The 20,515-nt window shown below is 39.3% G+C and overlaps 1 protein-coding gene across 1 annotated transcript; it reads left to right on the top strand.

Annotated features, from left to right (window-relative positions):
- The first annotated feature begins 42 nt into the window (after positions 1 to 42).
- On the top strand, positions 43 to 20,484 carry LOC137193503 (collagen alpha-4(IV) chain-like). The gene is made up of 47 exons (XM_067604720.1): positions 43 to 187; positions 466 to 548; positions 1,413 to 1,455; positions 4,844 to 4,915; positions 5,399 to 5,533; positions 5,779 to 5,823; positions 7,103 to 7,219; positions 7,606 to 7,665; positions 7,822 to 7,857; positions 8,087 to 8,149; positions 8,338 to 8,373; positions 8,493 to 8,534; positions 8,651 to 8,734; positions 8,959 to 9,003; positions 9,086 to 9,151; positions 9,260 to 9,304; positions 9,385 to 9,438; positions 9,810 to 9,876; positions 10,460 to 10,564; positions 10,740 to 10,901; positions 11,278 to 11,367; positions 11,668 to 11,819; positions 11,914 to 11,986; positions 12,361 to 12,467; positions 12,600 to 12,783; positions 12,869 to 12,940; positions 13,154 to 13,261; positions 13,419 to 13,637; positions 13,804 to 13,968; positions 14,133 to 14,300; positions 14,464 to 14,607; positions 14,889 to 15,008; positions 15,060 to 15,304; positions 15,562 to 15,625; positions 15,784 to 15,858; positions 16,143 to 16,250; positions 16,442 to 16,549; positions 16,850 to 16,921; positions 17,078 to 17,206; positions 17,599 to 17,706; positions 17,889 to 18,044; positions 18,132 to 18,239; positions 18,544 to 18,684; positions 18,805 to 18,921; positions 19,162 to 19,350; positions 19,458 to 19,741; positions 19,827 to 20,484. The coding sequence occupies exons 2-47, from the start codon at positions 508 to 510 to the stop codon at positions 20,085 to 20,087; spliced, it is 5,085 nt and encodes a 1,694-aa protein (XP_067460821.1). The 5' UTR covers positions 43 to 187; positions 466 to 507; the 3' UTR covers positions 20,088 to 20,484.
- The last annotated feature ends 31 nt before the right edge of the window (positions 20,485 to 20,515 follow it).

Genomic DNA, 20,515 nt, shown 5'->3' with positions numbered 1-20,515 from the left:
TCTGAACATCCTGATGCAGTCAAGGCCAGTCATCATTTCCTCCCCTCATCTCACTTCAGGTTTTACAAACAGTGGCAGTTGTTCCGTTTGGTTTTTTACTGATACGGAGGCAGGAGATTAGTCTGTATCTTGCCGGAGATGATCCTGCTTAGGATGCACTAAGATTCATCTGAGTATCTGAATTTGGGTGAGTTGCAAAAGTTGTTCTTTGTTCATGAGAGACTGCTACCTATAGACCTTAGAGACAAGCCTAAAGAGATAAACAAGGTGGGAGGGCAGCACCAACATCTTTATCCGTAGCATATTCTCATTTTTTGTTACTATAATAGCATGTGCTTAATTTTAAAGCATTATCTGAATGGAAGTTATTCTCTACTGTCATGTAATGTTAACCATGCATCACAGGTGTCCAGAGTTTGGCTGTTGACGACTTTGGTGTTTCATTCTACCTTTTATCCTCCATAGGGGGCAGCACTGAGACCAAAGCTCACCTGTTCAGCTGTTAAGATGAGATCCTCACCAACTGTTGTGACATGGTGCACCCTCAGGTTAGTCCAACTGCAACAATGTAGATAATAAATGAATAATAATAATATCATTATTAGGTGTATATGTGTATATATATATATATATAGATAGATAGATAGATAGATAGATAGATATATTTAACAGCACTCCTATCTGATGATATCTCATGATCATTTGAAGTTATTTTGACTGTATAGCTATGTATATGTATATATGTATGTACTGTGTGTATGTACTATATGTATGTATATCCTTACATTAGAAAACGCAGAAGGAATGTAGGAGTTAATATAGAAAGCTTTTAGCTTTTGTCGTAACTTCTATAATATTTTGTCAAGATCTTTGTGTTTTCTCTTTTTAAAATCCCCTCATCTGCAATATTCTGTATACATGTCACTGAGTGCTTTGATACTGAAAATTGTTTAAAAAATGTTAACATTTACAAGTTAAATCTCACAATGTTTGATGGAATTTACATGCCCATTACCCTGGGGACAAACACATTTCTTGCTTGTTTACTCAGATATTCCTCACATCTGCATGCCTTCCATTATGTAAACACTGTAAAAAACTGACCTCCTATATACACGGACACACAGACACACAGACTGAATGGAGTATTAGTTATAAGCCCATTACAAGAGCAACTAACGTGCAGCAATTTAACAAGTGGAATTGTTTTCTAATTAAGATTTAATTTTCATGAATAAAATGTTTTCCTCACATCTTGTGCAGTTTGTATCAGATTGGCAGAAAACCAGGGTAATGAAGTAACCAGCAAGCATATTAGTCTTTTTATCACATAAACTGTGTGACCAAAAGACATCCAGTGGCTGGGGCTAAATGAGACTACAGTTAATCTGTTACTGCTGTTACATTCACAGGTGGATCCTTGTCCTGGTCATCTTTGTGCAGCAGCTCAATGCAGTAAGATTTTGCTTTTTAACTCTTCATACACAAGTTAACATAATATACTACAATGACAGCCTTTAAATCTAAAAACTTTGTAATTAATCATTTCAATAGTTAAATTGCAAAAATATACTACAAATGAAGTCATATACATACAGTATGACGATATTGTATTGTTGAGAATAATCAGTATTATCAGATATATACAGCAGTCATATACTGCAATCAAAATTGTATCTAATCTTTCCACGAATATTACAAAAAAGAGAAGTGTATACTCTTTTTGTTCTAGATTTTATTTTAGATAAACTACAAATTATTTGAAATGCCACAGCACACAGTAGGCTATTATACACTGATAAAGACTAGGAAGAGCACACAAATTATACCTTTTGCTTCAGAACAGATTTTAAGACTATGTTTAAATAATTTAGTGAACTGGGGTCTCAGTAGATTAAACACACTTCTAAAGTGCACTGAGTGAAAAACTGCGCCTGCCGTGCAGTACTATAGTACTGGCATGAACATGAATTTTCTTAAAATGTTCAATTTTACTACTTCCGTTGTTTTTTGTCAACAAATTACTGTGGTACATTTTGTAATGGACTGTATTATACTGAGAGATGTTTCCAATATTTTGTCGCCTCATTTACAAATGAAGTAGAAATTACAACCACCTTACAATATGCTCAGAGTTACCGGTTTACTACAGTATGCATATTTGTACAAACTAATATAACCCAATACATCAGTACATAGTGGTGCTTATTGCATTCAATTTTTGTTGATAATATTTTAAAAGTGTTAATTCAAATTTTCCCCTCAATGATTTAAAAGGAGGTGGACAAAATATTAGAATATAATACAGTCTAATGAAACAGTGACAAAATCACTGGCAGCCTCAAAACTTTGAATCAATCCTTCTGTGACACGTGCTGAACAAGAGGTTTCACTATGTAAAGTTACATAGTTAACTTCATTTTGTGTAAACACTGCTGATGTTGCTGCAGTAGCCAAAAATGTGGTTTAGACTTCTCATAAACAGCAATATATCAACTTAACAGCAAAGGTAGCCCTGACCCTGATGCTCTCAATGTACGTCATGTCACTTTGTGCATGTTTTCTATATGTCTGTGTGCTCTTGTTTCTATAAACATGCCTTATCTTGTCCCAAACACGATCGATCACGTCAAAAGCAGAAGGTCTACACGTAGTGTTGGCTCAGCATTTCCCATTAAAATTCCTCAATGTACTTAAAGCACCTGGAAACTGTATATGTTGCTCGCTAAGTGTTTATAGTATTTGTCCCAAGTTAACACCTGTGCAGGACTGCTTGCTGTTCTTATTGGAACATACTGTATTTAAGAACTGTATTCTATAGCTAGAACAATAAATTGGCCAGGCTGATAAATTGGTTGAGTTGGTTTATTATAGATACCTCTATCGGTTGATAAGTAAGGCTAGTTGATGAGTAACAAGAAATTGCAGTACAAAAATGCCAAAATACTGTTTGTGAAAGGTGTATGTGTAGTATATTGTAGTCACTATTAATACAGTTCGTCCAATAGAAAGCAACAAGTTTATTTTTTAAATTGCAAAATATCCTGCTCAGAACTGGAGTTAAAATTCTTAAAAAATCAGAAACATTTGTGGAATGCCTGTTGGAAAAAAATACAATTGGCCGATATATCCTTAAAGATCCACGTACATAACACTGTATACTGTAGTATGTATTTCTAGTATCCAACTGTATAAACAGTTAGCTGGATACTTTAAATATTGCCTGGATACATTAATAAGATGGAAATAGAGCTACATGTTCTCAACAAACAAGCTAAAATTTGTGTTAGAGCATAGTTTGCACTGTTTAAATTAGCTCACTAAATGTGCAAAGACAATATTATTACCAACAAATAAAGAACTAATTCTGCTAACAAACTAGTAGCTCCTATCAATAGCTATCTATATAATTCACATTCAACGCTAGAAATAAAGCAAGCAGCTTTACATTGCATTTATCATTAGGTTAGCTAACGCAAATTTAGCACAATACAGTATTGCTCTTTACTCCTGTTGGTATTAGCTAAACCCCTGGCTCTGCTGATTGTCCAATAACTTTAGCATGTAGCTTTACAACCATAATCAGGCAGAGCAGCTTAGTTTTGATGAAGGGATTCTAAGAGCAATACTGAAAAACAAAAGTGAAGTATGATAGCTTACATAAAAGAGGCACAACAGAGCTAGCATAACATAATTTTACAGTAGTTGTATTAGTGTTACTTCCAAGGCCAACTAATGGTAATAGATTCTGGTAGTTTATCTTTGACCAAAATTAAACCATCATACAGTGTTAGAGCACCTTCTGAAAGTAGTTTAACTTTTGAAAATATTGAATCATTTGCTTGGCTTTTAAATTTTTTTCAAAAGAGCGCTATCCTTAGCTCGTTAGTAAGTTAACATGTTTTGATATGCAAATGATAACAAGGACAGGCATTTAACGCTATTATTTAATCTATTAATGCATGATACCATCAGCCATACAGACGTACATATGGGCAAGACCTTACAGTTAGAATAAGTAGTCAAATTGTCAAATTTGATATGACAGTGATGATATGGACTCAAGGGGTTGCCAAAGTCCTCAAGTTTCAAATTCTGCTGGAGTTGGAAATAGCTTAATTCTAATTGCAATTTAACTGCTAAGCATGTAGCAATAGAGGCCTGCCAATGTTTTCACTACTCACTTTGAGCTCAATTTGGCTAATAAATCCAAGTTCACAATGTTTTGTTTTTTTTCTGACCTGTGGAGAGATACCCATGAATGTTTGGACCAAAAGAGAAAGTGGGACAGACAGACATCAACAGATGTGCGACTGAACTCAATTTCACCAGCATAAACTTATCCAAATATTTAGGGTGCTTTGAGAAAAACATCATCCAGTGTTTGTGACACAGACATCTCAGCAATGTAAAACTCCCAGGAAACACACACACAAACACACATACACACAGATTGGTGAGGATTCTTGGCATCTAGAGGTGTAGAGTCACAGAAATGCAGGATCTCAAAGCGTGTGAGTGAGCTTTTATTCTCATCAAGGTCGGAACACTCGTTATTTATCTAAGTCTATGTGTGAACACTGACTTGTTTAAAGTTTTCTAATCAGGGCCATCCAGTCTCCCCAGGGAAATGTGTTCAAGTCCAAGGCTAACTCTCAAAGCTGAACATATCCAAGACTGGCAGATTTCCCCAAATCACAACCATGATGTGCCTGATGATGTCCTCTGACCAATTACTGTCATATGCTTTAATAAGACATACACACACAACCTCAGTCAGTCTCCATCTCTCTCTAGTAGTCTGAGATTGAGGCCTATGGTTTGTCTCTGTTTGTTGTTCCAGGGGCAGATTGAAGGCCCATGTCAAGGTAGAGACTGCTCTGTATGTAGGTGTCTTCCGTCCAAAGGTGCACGGGTATGAACTCTTTCTTCTCATATTATGTATTGGCAATCTATCCTTAATTGTTCTCTCAATATTAAGGTTGAAATCCTGAATTTTAAATTGATTTTTTCTTGATTAAAAAGATATTTAACTAAATGAACGAAACGAAAATGTTTAGTTTGTACTTTTTTTGTTCCCTGTCTTAGTCATGAATGCCTAGCAAGACCAGTAGCAGAAAATAAACTAATAAAATAAATAATAGAAAATAAGATATAATAATTAACCAGAAATAAATAGAGAATAACGTCATAGATATTGTACATGCTAGCCTTATCTAATTAATCGCTATTACATGAAAACATATTTATGTGGTGCAACATTATTATAAATATATCTTAATGATCCTTAAAAAAAAAAGTTCCTAAATCTAAAAGTGTCACTCAGAACCACAGTCTAAGTGTTATGTTTTTTATTTTATTTCTTTCTCTTTTTTTTACATTACTTTTCTCTTTGCAGGGGGCTCCAGGTAAGCCAGGAAAGCAAGGACCCAAGGGACCAATGGGACAAATTGGATATGAAGGGCTTTCTGGAGAGAAAGGCAGGATGGGAGAACATGGATCACCTGGCCCAGTCGGGCCCAGAGGAGAGCGCGTCAGTTTGCATGTTCACATGCATGTTTTATATGTGTGTGTGTATGTGTGTGTGTGTGTGTGTTGTGTCTGAAACAGAGAAAGAAAGAGACACAGAAAGCAAGGCAGATACTGTTTACAAATGCAACTGATAATCACAATAGGTCTGCATTATTGAAGTCACTCAAAATAATGTTGTGCTAGTGAGAGAGAAAATGAAAGGGGTGAGAGTGTACAATGCACAAAATCCTATTTTTTACATTTCAGGGCAAGACTGGTGCTCCTGGTTTTCATGGTAATAATGGCTTGTCGGTGAGTAAACCACTGTTGTTTTTTCTTAATCTACAAATCAGAAAAACATATACAGTACAATTCACACTGACTACAATAATCCCTTAGAGGTGAGAAACCCTCTGAGGGAATTGCAGCAACTTCCCAGACCCTGTACAGCTCAAAATGTGGAGTGGTCTCACTTATTTTTTCATAATCTCTCAAAATAAATTTAGGATATGCATTTGATAATAATATCTGAAACTCCTCCATTTGTAAATATGTCATGTAGCATTCACTGCTCCACATTACTGTAGATCAGTGGTGGGCAAATAGCAGCCCAAGTTTTAATTTTCATTGTTTACATTAAAATCTTTACATAATTTTTCACAAATCTATTGTAGAAGGTTCATGAAATCCCAATATATATATATTTGAGCTTGTTACATGTAATACTGCCCACAGACAGTGAGAGGCATTGATACCATGATTGCAGCATGCTATTTGGACAGTGCAAGGTGCTGAAATTAAGTCTAATTAACATACCAGAAATTAATTTTTGATGTTTGAATTCCAATACAGTTTTAATTCCACAACTTTAACCTATTCGACCAGAATAGATTTGTTCTTCAAAAATACATACAGGTGGCAGTCTAACAGAAATGGTATGCTGATGCCATTTTTTTTTCTAAGGAAACACCAGCAGTACTTTCAATCAATCATAAATGAAGCAGGAGCCGGATATAGCCAATAAAGTACATCTCTTGCCTCAAAGTGCAACACAGAACATGTACTTGTGTATAAGTCGTTTTTAGTCAAATGTGCCTCACTTACTAATGGGAAAAATTACATACTCCTAAACAGTATTATCAATCAATTTTATGCTGCTATGAATTAAAAGAAATAAACACAACATATAGGCCTGCATGTCTACCTGGAAAACCTGGAAAAAAACTGTCCAATGATTGAACCTATGCTGACCCCTGCTGTAGATGGTGCAGTGATTTGAAGCATGTGTCTGGTGTGCCTTCTAGTGGACATATCATGGAATACTGTAGATCTGGGCCTGGTTCTCTTCATTGCCTAATAATGCAGCTGCCTTTCATTGCTGAAGTGTTTGTGATTAATAAGAACTCAAGTTGTTCATCTTAATCCCTATATAATTATGAAATGTTCTAGATGAAATATTTGCCTGAAGCTCGGAATGCTGTAAAAAATATTTTTTTAAATAATTCTCAAAGTCAAGAGTCAGGGAACCCATAATTGACTTCCAATACACTGCAATTATAATTCACCACCATAACTGTATTATATTATTCAGGGTCACCCTGGAGCAGGTGGTGAGCCTGGTTTGCCTGGATTGGATGGCTGTAATGGGACAAGGGGTCTACTAGGAATCCCCGGTATTCATGGTTCGGATGGTTTTGATGGGCCGCCGGTGAGTAGAGCAGCCACTGTTCTGATCTTTCTTTCATCATTTAGTCAGGAATCAGACCTTCAGATGTCCCTCACCAGCCTTTGGATTAAATTTAAGGGTTCTGACAGTGTTATGCTGCAAGGTAAAGTACACGGGAATCTTAACCATACCTTAACCATACAGGAGTTTGAATATGCAGATATTTAAGTGATATTCAATTAAATAAACATTGGAAGTGAATGTTCAAAAATGTCGTCAGTGAATGTAATCCAAGGTTTTGTCAAAGTGTCCAAAGTATTATATGATATGATGACAGATAAATATAAAATATCAGCTCTTTCATTCAATCATTCAATTAAGTATTATTTATAATGTGTCTGATGTCAGCACTTGTTTCTACTTGTCAGGGATCACCTGGACCTAAAGGAATTAAGGGAGAACCTCTGTACATCTTTCTAGGACATACTGTAAGTTCATTTACATCAGAGTAGATCAGATAATGATGGTTTGTACCTCACCAAGGTCAAAACCTCTTTCTTTCCCATAGTTCCATAATTATTTGCAATTTACCATGGCTGTAAATATTCTCATCATTCTCATCTTCCTTTAATTTTATCTTATAGGGGGACCCCGGTTTAGATGGAGAACGTGGTCTACCTGTATGTTTTCTGTTCTTATTTTGACACTAAAGCAATATTCCTCAGTAGTATTCTGCTCACAAATGAAGCAGAGATTAAATGCTTTAAATGTTACACTCTCTGCTTGTAGTTGACCTAACGTCATGTTTAGTCTCATTAACATATAATTGTGTGTAATTGTTTAGTTTAATTATTTGTTTGTTTGTTTGTTTGTTTATTCATTGTCTTGTTTTGTTCTGTTGTAACCCAGGGAAGAAAAGGAGACACAGGGCCTAAAGGCTTCACTGGCCCTACTGGACCATCTGGACGTGAGGTGAAAAAATATTTTCTTTCCTTTTGTATAGGTTAGAATTATAACAAGACAGCATATTATTGTATAATATTGTACATGCTCAGTATGCAGCAATATATTAGACCACTAATATTCATGATCTCTATGATGAGAGGAAATGCAGTGCTCTATCTGTGAAAGAGTATATTTGTACTTGTGATTCAATTTAGGGCTTGAAAGGAGCTAAAGGTGTAAGAGGACCACCAGTGAGTTACCTGCTTTAATTCTTCACCAGTGCATGTTGTAGTAGAAAATCCTCACTTACATGCTCACATAGATTCACACAAACACAAAACCATACTAAACAGTTTTGTTTGTCGTGTAGGGCGACCCTGGAAGATCACTGCCAGGCATTGAGGGTGACGATGTAAGAAACCATTTTGGTCTTTGACAACTGTGCACTGAAGTTTTGCCTTGTGGTATGAATGCATCCAACTTATAACCCCAGCAAATGTCTTTACCCTTTTAATTTCATAATTTCAGGGGGAGCAAGGCCCACCTGGCCTACAAGGACCAGAGGAAGTCATAGAATTTCCTCCACAGATTCTCCCACCCACTGGTCACAAGGTGAAGGCAAAGCCCAAATTTGTATTTGTGGTCTTATCTAGACCTGTATTAAAGGGAATCCAACTTGATTCTTGTCTTTAAGGTTTTATGGTAATTCATTTAATGATTTTAATCAATCTAAACAATATCATCCTGTGTCAGTACATTCTAATCTAAAAGTTGCAAATCAAAATCTACTCTCTCCATGCAGTATTTTTACAATTATTTTCTTTTGTGTGTCTCAGGGAGAACAAGGTCTTCCTGGACCATGTGGACAAAAGGGCATAAGTGTGAGTTTTATCCTGTATGTTAGGTTTTGCCTGTTCAGAGGGAAAGAGAAAGGTATTTTGATTTACTTTTTTACCTTAACAGGGTGCGAGCAGAGACAACCATGGAATTAAAGGGGAGCAAGGGATTCTTGGTTTTCCTGGAATTCGGGTAGGTGACTTTAATCACACAGCACCAGACTTTTAAACAAACATATACCTACACACATAGACATATATATATATACAATATTCTTCAGTTCATTGTTTCCATTTCTAGGGTACCCCAGGGTTTCCTGGTATAGATGGACCAACAGGACCTGAGGTACAACTGTCACATGATGAAGTCTTCCCTATGCTACTATACTTAGATATTTTAAGTAAAATACTTTGATATATTTTCAGGGTGTCCATGGAGAGAAAGGACTTCCAGGTCTCATCGGAAGACCTGGACTAAAGGTGAGCTCTGTACAACTTTGAGCAAAAGAAAGCTTTCATCAATTTTCTCTAAAAATAGTCCATAATAGTGAAAGCATTGAGGGCTACTGGGCAGGAAACTTAAAGAAGAGAAGGTTCTGGTGACACTCAGTTTGATATTGATAACATGGATGCATAGTATTCAGCAGGACAGATTATCCTTGTCTTTGTTCCTCTTACAAGTAGAAATGCACTAGTATAGGAAGAAAGTAAAGAAAAAAAATCATTCCTTGTCTGGTGGTTGTTCAGTGGGATGGTCACTTTTTTTAGACCAGTTCAGTGATGCTTGCTCATTCTTCTCATTTTAAAAAATATTATGTAAATCCCTCTGTGTCTCTCATTGCAACCAACAGGGTTACCAAGGAGATCCAGGTCTCCCAGGTCCCCCTGGATATCTTAATGAGAATGGTCTTGTGAGAGGTGAGACCATAGCAGTAACTATACTCTCCTGCACTGGTTGTGCTACATGTGGCCACATGTAGCACCATCCTATGCAAATTATTTTGTTTAAAATTTAATAATGAAATATTTCAAGATTGTAAACTGGTCCAAAAGTTTACAATTTTGGTGTTATTGTCGAAGATTTGGTTATTACTACAGTATATTGACAAAACAATGTTCTGATTACCGCAGATGTCAATCCTAGATGACCAATCTAGGATTAAAAGGAAGTGGTGAAATGTTTTTAATTTCAAGTTGTGGTCAGCTTGAATAATGTCATTTACAACATATTCAAAAAAGCACCAAATTGTATGACCTATATAGACTTCTTAAACCAGCCTTCTCTACTGTCCATTGATATTTTCTAAGCAGTTGTATTTTCACCAAAATATGGATAAATATACTTTCGGAGACCATCACTTTAAACACTGTTTTATTTGAAATTAGTGTTAATTTGTAAATTCTCATACACTTCTGTTAAGTTATTAAATAACCATAGTTACTGTATGACAATAATCAAGCATCTCTGAATTTCAAAATCCCAGTTCTGTGTCTGTCTCAGGTGCTAAAGGTGAACGCGGGAAACCTGGAACATCTGGGCCACCAGGTGACCCCGGGTATATGGGCTTGCCTGGACCCTCTGGCTCACCAGGATTACCAATACAAGGTTAAAGTTAAGCCTTTGTCTCTGGTCCTTATCTTTCAGGTTACGCCTGAATTTATGCACTGTATACTTGACCCAATGTATACTATTCTTTCTTTGTTTCACATCAATGGTCTGGTTTTTAAACTGTTGAGGCTACCTTATCAAAATTTTCATATCGCCTCTCATACCTTTCTAGGGGAGCTGGGTCTGCCTGGTCCTCGAGGGCCCCTCGGCCCTAAAGGCCTAAAAGGAGAGCCAGGAATATATAACAACTTTGTAATCGATTCACTTCGAGGACCAAAGGGAACTAAAGGACAACGCGGACGTACAGGTGTCAGAGGCCCCCCTGGTCGTCCAGGTACTGTACATCTGTACTTAGAAATAACACCCGAGTTTCTTATATGTGTCAGTTAATCTCACAAATACAAATTCATTATTTGAATAATTGCTAAATTTGTCATGTGTTTTTGTGCATAATTATTTGAATGTAACATTACACATTTTACCTTCTGGTGTGTTTGTGTGTGTGTGTGTGTGTGTGTGTGTGTCTGTGTGTGTGTGTGCACATGATATTGCATACTTAATGGGATCCAATTAGGGTGTGGAGGTGAGTTTTCAAATACTACTAATAAAAGTCTGCTCATTTTAATGCTCAATTTTGCCATCAATCAACTTGTGGAAATGTTTAACTTACATGTATGGTAATCGATATTTGTGGCTGGCTGAACCAACAGATTACTACTGTCAGCCTGGGTGTCCAGGGGACCCTGGTGACCCCGGACCTAAAGGATCTGCTGGAAACAAAGGGCTCAGAGGAAATAAAGGTGTTTTTTTGTGCATTTGTTAATCCCACAAGCAAAGATTGTGCTCTTCTCTCTGTGCTCACTGACCTTCAGAATCTAAACATCCTGTGGGAATACACTGCAACTGATCTCAGCTCAACTCAGGCCCTTTGTGTTTGTATGTGTGTGTGTGTGTGTGTGTGTGTGTGTGTGTGTGTGTGTGTGTGCGTGTGTGCGTGCATGCGTGTGTGTGTGTGTGTGTGTGTGTGTGTGTGTGCATGTATGTGTGAGAAAGACCAAAACAGATTTGTCATACACTTTTGACATCTCTTTCTACCATAGGTTATCCAGGGGAATGTCAATGTGGATCTGGTGGGGGCCCCATAGGCCCCCCTGGTACACCTGGTTATCCAGGACCTCCAGGGTTACCTGGAACTCAAGGACTGAAGGGGGACCCAGGAGTGGAAGGAGATGAGGGTCCAAGAGGACCACAGGTGAAGACAGGACTCTAACTACATACAATAAATCGGTTCATTGTTATAGCCACAGAAACATAGATTTGTATTTTACATTGGGTTTTTCTTGCAGGGATTTCAAGGACTTGCTGGTGTAAAAGGACAGAAGGGTCAGAAAGGGGACTCTTTTGTGATAGGAGTTAAAGGTGAGCATCTGTTAAACTGCACTATGCACAGTATTATTATACAAAGAAAGTTTTGTCTTGTAGGTATTTGAAATGCTAGGAAATCTCTGTTCTATAGAGTTGATAATGGGATAATTCTAGGTGAAGATATAATTCAATTCAAGTTCATACTCAGTTTTCTTTAAGTGCAATAACTTACAGTAATAAATTACAGTACACTGTGTTCTGCACATCCCATTCAAAAAGGTTTATATTAAGATGTATTATTTGTCTGTTGGTAACTTTGGGCTCTTTGGCAAATAAAAAACAAAGATCTTTATTTCATACATGACAATAACCAGGGTTATTAAATGTTTACAGTCTAACATGTACAGATTCTTTTTATTTACTGAAAGGTGCCAAGGGTAACCAAGGAGACCCTGGACATTCTGGTTCTCATGGAGCACAAGGGAAGCCAGGACTGGATGGCTACCCTGGCTCTGCAGGAGACCCTGGACCACCAGTGAGTGTGCTCTACATTTACTGTAAATGAAATATTTTTCATGAAACAGATGGTATGATTATTAAATTGTACCTGATAAATTATACTGTGCCTGTTAAAAATGTTCTACTTTGATCTACCCTGCTGTTGCAGGGTGCTGGATATGCAGGATTACCTGGTCCCAGAGGTAGCCCTGGTGATCCTGGACCCAAAGGGATTCCGGGGTTTGCGGGCCCCCCAGGTCCTGGTTTTCCAGGCTCCAAGGGGCTGACTGGATTTAAAGGAAATCAGGGATATCCTGGCCTTCCAGGAATTCCTGGACCACCAGGTCCTCCAGGTTAGAGACTGTGTTCAATTCAGATTTTTCCCACATTAAACCAGATGTCACTAGCTCAAAAAACACATTGTCTCTGTGTCACCAGGTGAAGTTGACCAATGCTGTCATGAGGTTGAGATTGGACCACCTGGTCCTAAGGGTGAGCCAGGTTCACCAGGTAAGTCTTACAGGTCATAAAGGTCAGTTGCATTTGACCATTTGGTGAAAAGCTCCATCTCACTGCTGTTTTCCAACAATATCCAAGTTAAATAGAATGGGCACTACAATCACTGTTTAAAAGTGATGTATTTGTAAGTTATTAGCTCAAATTTGATGGCAGAATTTGTTGGACATACTACATCAACTTTCATTTTTATTTGGTTCAATGTAGGGAGTCCAGGTGATCCAGGAAGAAATGGTATCCCAGGAAACTCAGGATCCCCAGGCCCTAAAGGCATAAAAGGAGATAATGGCGGGACTGGAAGAAGTGGACCGCCAGGTAGTGGCCCCATAAGGTGTTATTATATATTATATATAAGGTGTAAATTTTAAAACTTTTTTTCACTGGAGGACCCAGATTGACGCTTTTGGATCATCAATCATCCACATTTAGTAGAGTTGTTTGCATGCTTATAGGCTTCTCTTATTTGTAACAGGACCTCAGGGTTTAATTGGAGATCCAGGTGATGCTGGTCCTGATGGACCTCCCGGGGATGGCCCTCCAGGCCCTCCCGGTAAACCAGGACCCAAAGGCAAGAAGGGTTCCCAAGGAGATGTCTTCACTGACCAACCAGGTGCTCCTGGCCCACCCGGCCGCCCTGGGGCTGTGGGGTGGAAGGGATTTCCTGGCATTCCTGGAACCCCTGGGCTTCCAGGTGAGTGTCATTTACCAACCAAACCTCACAGTGTTTTATGATTTAAGTAATATGGCCAGTATCACAAAAAACAGAATTACAATGTACTTCCCATTCTTTACTTTGCATTGGAATTGATTGACCATTGGTGCTTTGGGTTGAATCTTACATCATAATGGAATCACAGGTGTACAAGGCCAACCTGGACAACCAGGCCATAAAGGAGAACAAGGAGTCAGTGGTGACCCTGGTGCCACTGGTCCCCCAGGCCCACCCTGCACTTTGTGTGACACAAGAGAGTATTTTGGCCCTCCAGGACCTCCAGGAAACCCTGGACTGAAGGGGGTACCAGGTGAGCTTACAGCAGCAGAAAGTAGAATTATGGAGGTGATGCTGTCACTCTAAATGTCCCTTAAAACTGTCAAGATTAATTCCAGAGTGCATTCATGCATATTTTTCATGGAGCCACCCTCTCACAGATGAATTCCTTTAATTCAACTTCATAATGTTGCATAGGCAACCCTGGTCAGAAGGGTATGAGGGGAGATATAGGTCCACCTGGCCATGGACGGAAGGGTCAACAAGGTTTACCTGGCCGTCCTGGTGTGCCAGGGCCAGCTGGACCAAGAGGCACCACTGGCCCCCCAGGAGATCCTGGGAGTGATGGCTGGCCAGGACAGAAAGGTGAACCAATAGTTTGCATCGATAAGAAACCCTTATCACTGTCAAACTACCTCTCTCACTGTCACTATCAAAAGCTTTACATTTCCAATCAGCTGAATGAACTATACCCCTCACAAAAGATTGTGCATCAGATATAGAAAGGCTACTTTATTCTTTCCCTAAGGCGAAAGGGGGTACCCTGGCAGGGCTGGGGCCCCAGGTTTTCCAGGTTATCCTGGACCTCCAGGACCCAGAGGGAAACAGGGGGAGAGAGGCTTTGATGGTCGCCCAGGTTGCATTGGAGACTCAGGATCGCCTGGTAATAAAGGTAAATGTCTCTGTATATACCATGTGTTTGAAACATAGCAGAAATAAGATATTTACAGTTCAATTGGCCTTGACCAGGTGGTACATAATAGTTTGGAAACAGCCAGTCTCTATACAGCTGCAGGTACAGTAGTGGCTAGTGGAGACTAAATAAGGATGAATGTGGAAGGAAAATGTGTGACAATATGTTTTCTCTTTTTATTTATTTATTGAGTTGCACTGTCTGTGTACTTAATGAATCAAACTTGCAAGCATTTCATCTAAACTCTGTGGTCCATTCAGGGTTACCTGGTCCCCCAGGATTACCAGGACCAACAGACATGATTGTAATAAAAGGTTCACAAGGACCACCTGGGAGAAACGGGCGACCAGGCCAAAAAGGACTTCCAGGCAATGGAGCTGTTTCTTAACTCAAATATTTATTTAAAACAAGATTGTTTTTTTAATTTCAAGTCTCTTCAATACAAAGACATACTAAAGGTTTACTGCGTATACTTTTATTTGCTTTTTCCCTTGCAGGCTCAAAGGGCTCAAAAGGAGTGCCAGGCGATACAGGGTATAATGGATTGCCTGGTCCACCAGGGTTTAAGGGGAGTGCTGGTGTTCCAGGCAGGACAGGAATACCAGGACCTTGTGGTTATCCTGGAATTAAAGGTTTCCCTGGTCCAAGGGGATATCCTGGGCATGGTGGAGATCTGGTATACAATGAACCTCATTTATTATCTTCACATTTCAGAGGCAGCTGTATGAGTCTTTGCACCATCAATATCTGTCCTATCAAAGACAGAAAAATAGCTGAGTCACTTAGGAAAAAAACTATAATAAAAACACTAATTGTGTGACAGACAGCATATAATTTCTGATAATTCCAACAGACTTGACTGTACATCATTTATTATATGTAAGATTTATAAATTATGTTAAATAGTTTGAATGTGTGGATGTTGATATACAGGGTGATCCAGGGCTTAGGGGACATCTGGGAATCCCAGGGCTACCAGGATTTCCAGGTGCCAAAGGTGAGTCAAAAGAGAAGTTAAGTTTTATACTTTTAAGAGATATTAATCCAAGCAGCACAAAAAAGAAATAATTAATTAAGTATATATAACAACAGGATTTCATACCTGTGTCATTTATTTGGACTGAATCTAATGAAACCTGTCCAAACCTGTTCCAGGTGAGAAAGGTGAATCTTTTGGACCACCAGGTCGACCTGGACCCAAAGGACTTCCAGGGGAGAAAGGACACAGTGGTAAGTTTAGAATATGCTATACTGAGCAGAAGATCTACTACAAATGATGAGGAGGGACTCTGAGAAAAATATCTCAACTTGTCTTGAAAGAGGTTTGTCAGTTTCCTAGACTATATATAGTGAGTTGAAATATATCTGGAAATCAATATTTACAAAATGATGTTATATAAATAGTAAAAACACTTTCCTTCACTCTATCCCAGGCAATGCTTTTGACATTTTAGAGTAACATCCCATCAACCCACTTAAGCTTCTCTCATTCATTGCTTTTCTCTTCCCTCCAGCACCAAGAGGGAATCCAGGAGATCCAGGTGATCCAGGCCCCAGGGGAATCCCAGGACAACCTGGACTACCAGGCATCCGTGGAGAACGGGGAAGAAAAGGTGGACCAGGTAATTTCCAGTGAAGATTTGTATCGTTGAACTAATGTGCTGCAGATGTTGTAAATAAAGTGAAAGAACATTGCATCTGTAACCAGGATAGTTTGTCTGTACATGATGTAAATCTCTGCTGTAGCTTTTTGCCAATGTGTTTTATGAATACATATTGGTTTGAGATCTTTTATGTGTGTGTGCCTCTACAGGTCTCCCTGGGCCTCATGGTCCATCAGGTCGTCCAGGTTTTCCAGGTGTGAAAGGTGATAGTGGAGGTCAGGGACCACCTGGCTCACCTGGCCCATATGGACCTCCAGGTACTAACACAAGATCCATTGTCTCTCCCATCATTAAACGAACAGTACAGCTGCAGTAAGTCTCCATTATGTAATTTGTATTGGTTTGTATTGGCTATCACCTGGCTAGAATTCTGTGTCAAAATGGGTTTTGAAATGTAGCTGCAAAGAAAAAAGTAAAATTAAAATTTAAAAGTAAAATTTCAGAAGACTCATGGAGAAAGGTAAAACATCTTGGTTATGTACTGAAGGGAAAGTGCCTTTGAATGCTGAAGACACCCAACGACATTATTCTTATATTGTATTGTGATCTTATATTAGGGCTCCCTGGACCCCCAGGTCTGGATGGACTGGATGGTCTTATAGGTCCAAAAGGGATGAAAGGAGCAAGTGGTAAGAGGGATAAAAAAAAGTTTAGCAACAAATTTTCTTTGCACATCTTTCATGGTGTGTTTGTTATATTAAATTTTTGTTAATTGTAGTTATTTACGTAAATAATACTAAAAAGTGGAATACCATCACTTAAATGTACTCATCCATCATTTCAAGGCAAAGATATCCCTGGCCCTCCAGGACCAGATGGTGTTCCTGGAGTCAAAGGTCGTAGGGGCGACCCAGGGCTTCCAGGAACCATTTTGCATGGATCAAAAGGCCAGAGGGGCCCGCCTGGCAACAAAGGTATCATAACTATTATCATAAGTAGTACCTCTACTGCACCGGTCTATAATGGTGGGGGGACAATACACATTCAAAGACCCTTGATTCATAAACTGGATTTGCTTTTACCATAATTTTTTCTTAAAAATATAGTTGAAGTGAAAAGACAAACATTTTAAGCTTTAATTTACATTTTGAATGTAGTTTAGCTAACACTGACATACAATTAACAAAACATATAATTTAGCTGAGTAGATTTCTTCTCACAGTACCCACAGAAGTCAGTTTTTTTTTAAATTTTCATATTATGCTGATGTTCAGTAAGATTCTCTTATTTTACTGTTCCACTCCTCTATATATGCGAGAGATAGACACGAAAGAGATACAAAACATTTCTTTATTTCCTCCCTCAGGTCTCCCAGGTATCCCAGGTGAACCTGGATTCCCTGGAAGAGAATGTTTCCCGCCTTCGCGTGGACCGTGCGGAGATAAAGGATATGAAGGACATCCGGGACCCCCAGGTGTGTGTGTGTTAATTTTCATCTGTTTGTCTGTATATGTCTGTACATGATTCAATTTCTTTATGGCCACATTTTGGAATGAACAGTGTGTGGATTTTTGTGCACATGTTCATGTTTAGCTATGGGTATGTGTGCCTTTATATCCATCATTCCACATCTGGGATGTTGTATTGGGTTTTTAGGTCCTCCTGGGAGGCAAGGATCTCCAGGCAGCAGCATGCCCTGCAAAGGAGACCTAGGACCACCTGGTCCACCTGGGTTACCAGGCTGTAAAGGAGATAGGGGCCCTCCAGGACCTCCTGGTACTCAGACCTGCCCCGGATTTGTAGGACCAAAGGGTACATTACAGTCCAGTCAGCCACCATTAGTAATTCCACCATTGTCATCCACTTGAATGCACTCTAAATGTTGCTGCACTTTTACAGGTAAGAGGGGTCTTCCTGGTCCCATAGGTCCTCAAGGACCAAGAGGTCAGAAAGGTGACCCTGGGCCCTGGGGTCGCAAAGGAGCAACTGGCCCACCTGGAGACATTGGTCAGTGGCAATGTAGCTATGAGACATCATGAATTTGTTTTTCTATTTTGTGTTTTGCCTATATTGGACTGTTAACAGTGGAAATTGACAGGACACATGGAGGGAGGGAGGCAAGTGACATGACACCAAGGTCTCTGGTGGACCTGTACTTAGGACATCTGTTCCGACATAAGTCCCTATATTTCTTTTTTGTTTTATTTCACATTTATCGATTTAGAATTAATTCTAATTTATGAACACTTCTGATGATGTTGTGGTATATGTACTGTATGTCTGGTAATGAATGTGTCATGTCTTTATCCAGGTGCTAAGGGTGCCCGTGGTGATTGTGTCAAGGGAGGGTTCAACGGGAGAGCTCCCAAAGGATTACCAGGACCACCTGGTAACCTAGGACCCATGGGATTCAATGGCGATGAGGGTCCTCCTGGGACTCCAGGATGTAAAGGCATGAGAGATTAATATATTCTCTGTGTATGTATATGTATATGTGTACACTTTCTGGTACTTTAAAAAAAAATCATCCTCTGTTTGTCTGTTTGTATCTGTGTGTGTCTGTGTGTTCCAGGACAGAAGGGTCCTGTAGGTCCTATGGGCCCGCCTGGCACACCAGGTCCTCCTGGTCGTGATGGTCCTGTTGGAGATGCAGGAGATGTTGGCCAGAAAGGATTTACCGGACCTCAAGGTGAATAAAACACAGTCATCTGACAATTCCAATGTTTGTACTATTTAATCTAGTGTAAGGATTGTTAAAATGAAAGACATCTTCATTACGACTAAATAGTTATTCACACAAGTCAAGATATGAAATGATTACAGCCTCCAAAGAAATACTTAATTTAATCTGTCCTGTATTTCTCTTCCTTGTACATATCCCTCTTCCATTTCACCTCCTTGCTCCCTGTTCCACCTCGACACCCTCTAGGTATCTCAGGTCCACCTGGTGATCCAGGTGAGCCAGGCCATAGGGGGGCATTGAGGTCAGGCTTCCTGTTGGTTATCCACAGCCAGTCAGTTCAGGTGCCACAGTGCCCTGAGGGCAGCAGTCAGCTTTGGGTGGGCTACAGTCTGGTCTATCTGGAGGGACAAGAGAAAGCTCATACACAAGACTTGGGTAAGTGTCTGCATAAAGTGATACTTTTGTTGGTTTCTTTAAATGAGTTTATCCTAACATGTTTTGCTTTTACCTTATTTCTGTTCTTTTACCTCCTATCCCTGTAGGCCAGGCTGGATCTTGCCTGTCTGTATTTTCCACCATGCCTTTCTCGTACTGCAACAAAGCTGCCTGTCACTACTCTAGTCGCAACGACAAATCCTATTGGCTCTCCACCACTGCTCCCATACCTATGATGCCACTCTTTGACCAGGAGATTAGTTCCCACATCAGCCGCTGTGTGGTGTGTGAGACAGTTTCGCCTGCAGTGGCTTTTCACAGCCAGGATCAAAAAGTCCCTTTATGCCCACCTGGCTGGAGGAGTCTGTGGACAGGATACTCTTTCCTCCTGGTGAGTTTGATAAAGAGCTTAAGTATGTGTGTGAAATAATGCTATCAACTCCTTTAATGGTGACTAGCTACCTTCCTGTCTTCAGCATACAGGAGCAGGTGATGAGGGTGGTGGCCAGTCTCTGACCTCTTCTGGTAGCTGCCTTAAAGACTTCCGAACTCACCCCTTCATAGAGTGCCAGGGTGCGCGGGGTTCCTGTCACTACTTTGCCAACCTCTACAGTTTTTGGCTGACTACTGTTTGTCAGACAGATCAGTTCGTCACCCCGAGGCATAGCACCATCAAAGCAGTCGACAAACAGCGACGCAAGGCTAGTCAGTGTCATGTCTGCCTCAGACAACAGTAAAGGACCCCACCTTAGTTTTATTATTTTGTAATTGTTTCCATTTTTTAAAACCCAATTCTGTGTACCACTCAGGGTTATAACTAGATCATATATGGTGATATATTACTTAAAAAGTGTGTTTTTTGCAATTTGTACACATTTACATTTATCTGAACCTTTTTATTTTACCATGTTGTTGTCACTGTATCTTTTTGCTGTCATTAATTTGAATCTGGTGCTATTTCCAATGACAAAAAATGTTTGATAATTGATCATCTTGATGCTGTATCTTGTGATTTTGTATTCTTCCACTTCTTGTGACAAGTGGCGAAATCCTAACTAAATCATCCACAGGGAGATGTTTCCTTCTTCATTTAAATTGTGCTTCTCCTAAATTAGAATATTTTAAAAAGTTTCAGCACCACGAGTCATTCAGAGTTCAACAGCTA

The sequence above is a fragment of the Thunnus thynnus genome, chromosome 12, assembly GCF_963924715.1.
Source record: "Thunnus thynnus chromosome 12, fThuThy2.1, whole genome shotgun sequence".
Lineage (NCBI taxonomy): Eukaryota > Metazoa > Chordata > Actinopteri > Scombriformes > Scombridae > Thunnus > Thunnus thynnus.
The sequence above is the reverse complement of the archived record's forward strand: the minus strand, read 5'-3'. Positions and strand labels throughout refer to the sequence as shown.

Coding starts and splice junctions, on each gene's coding strand:
- LOC137193503 (XM_067604720.1), top strand. CDS start 508: ATGAGATCCTCACCAACTGTTGTGACATGGTGCACCCTCAG. Junction 7,666..7,821: donor ACATCTTTCTAGGACATACT/GTAAGTTCATTT, acceptor TTTATCTTATAG/GGGGACCCCGGTTTAGATGG. Junction 11,368..11,667: donor AGGGCTCAGAGGAAATAAAG/GTGTTTTTTTGT, acceptor TTTCTACCATAG/GTTATCCAGGGGAATGTCAA.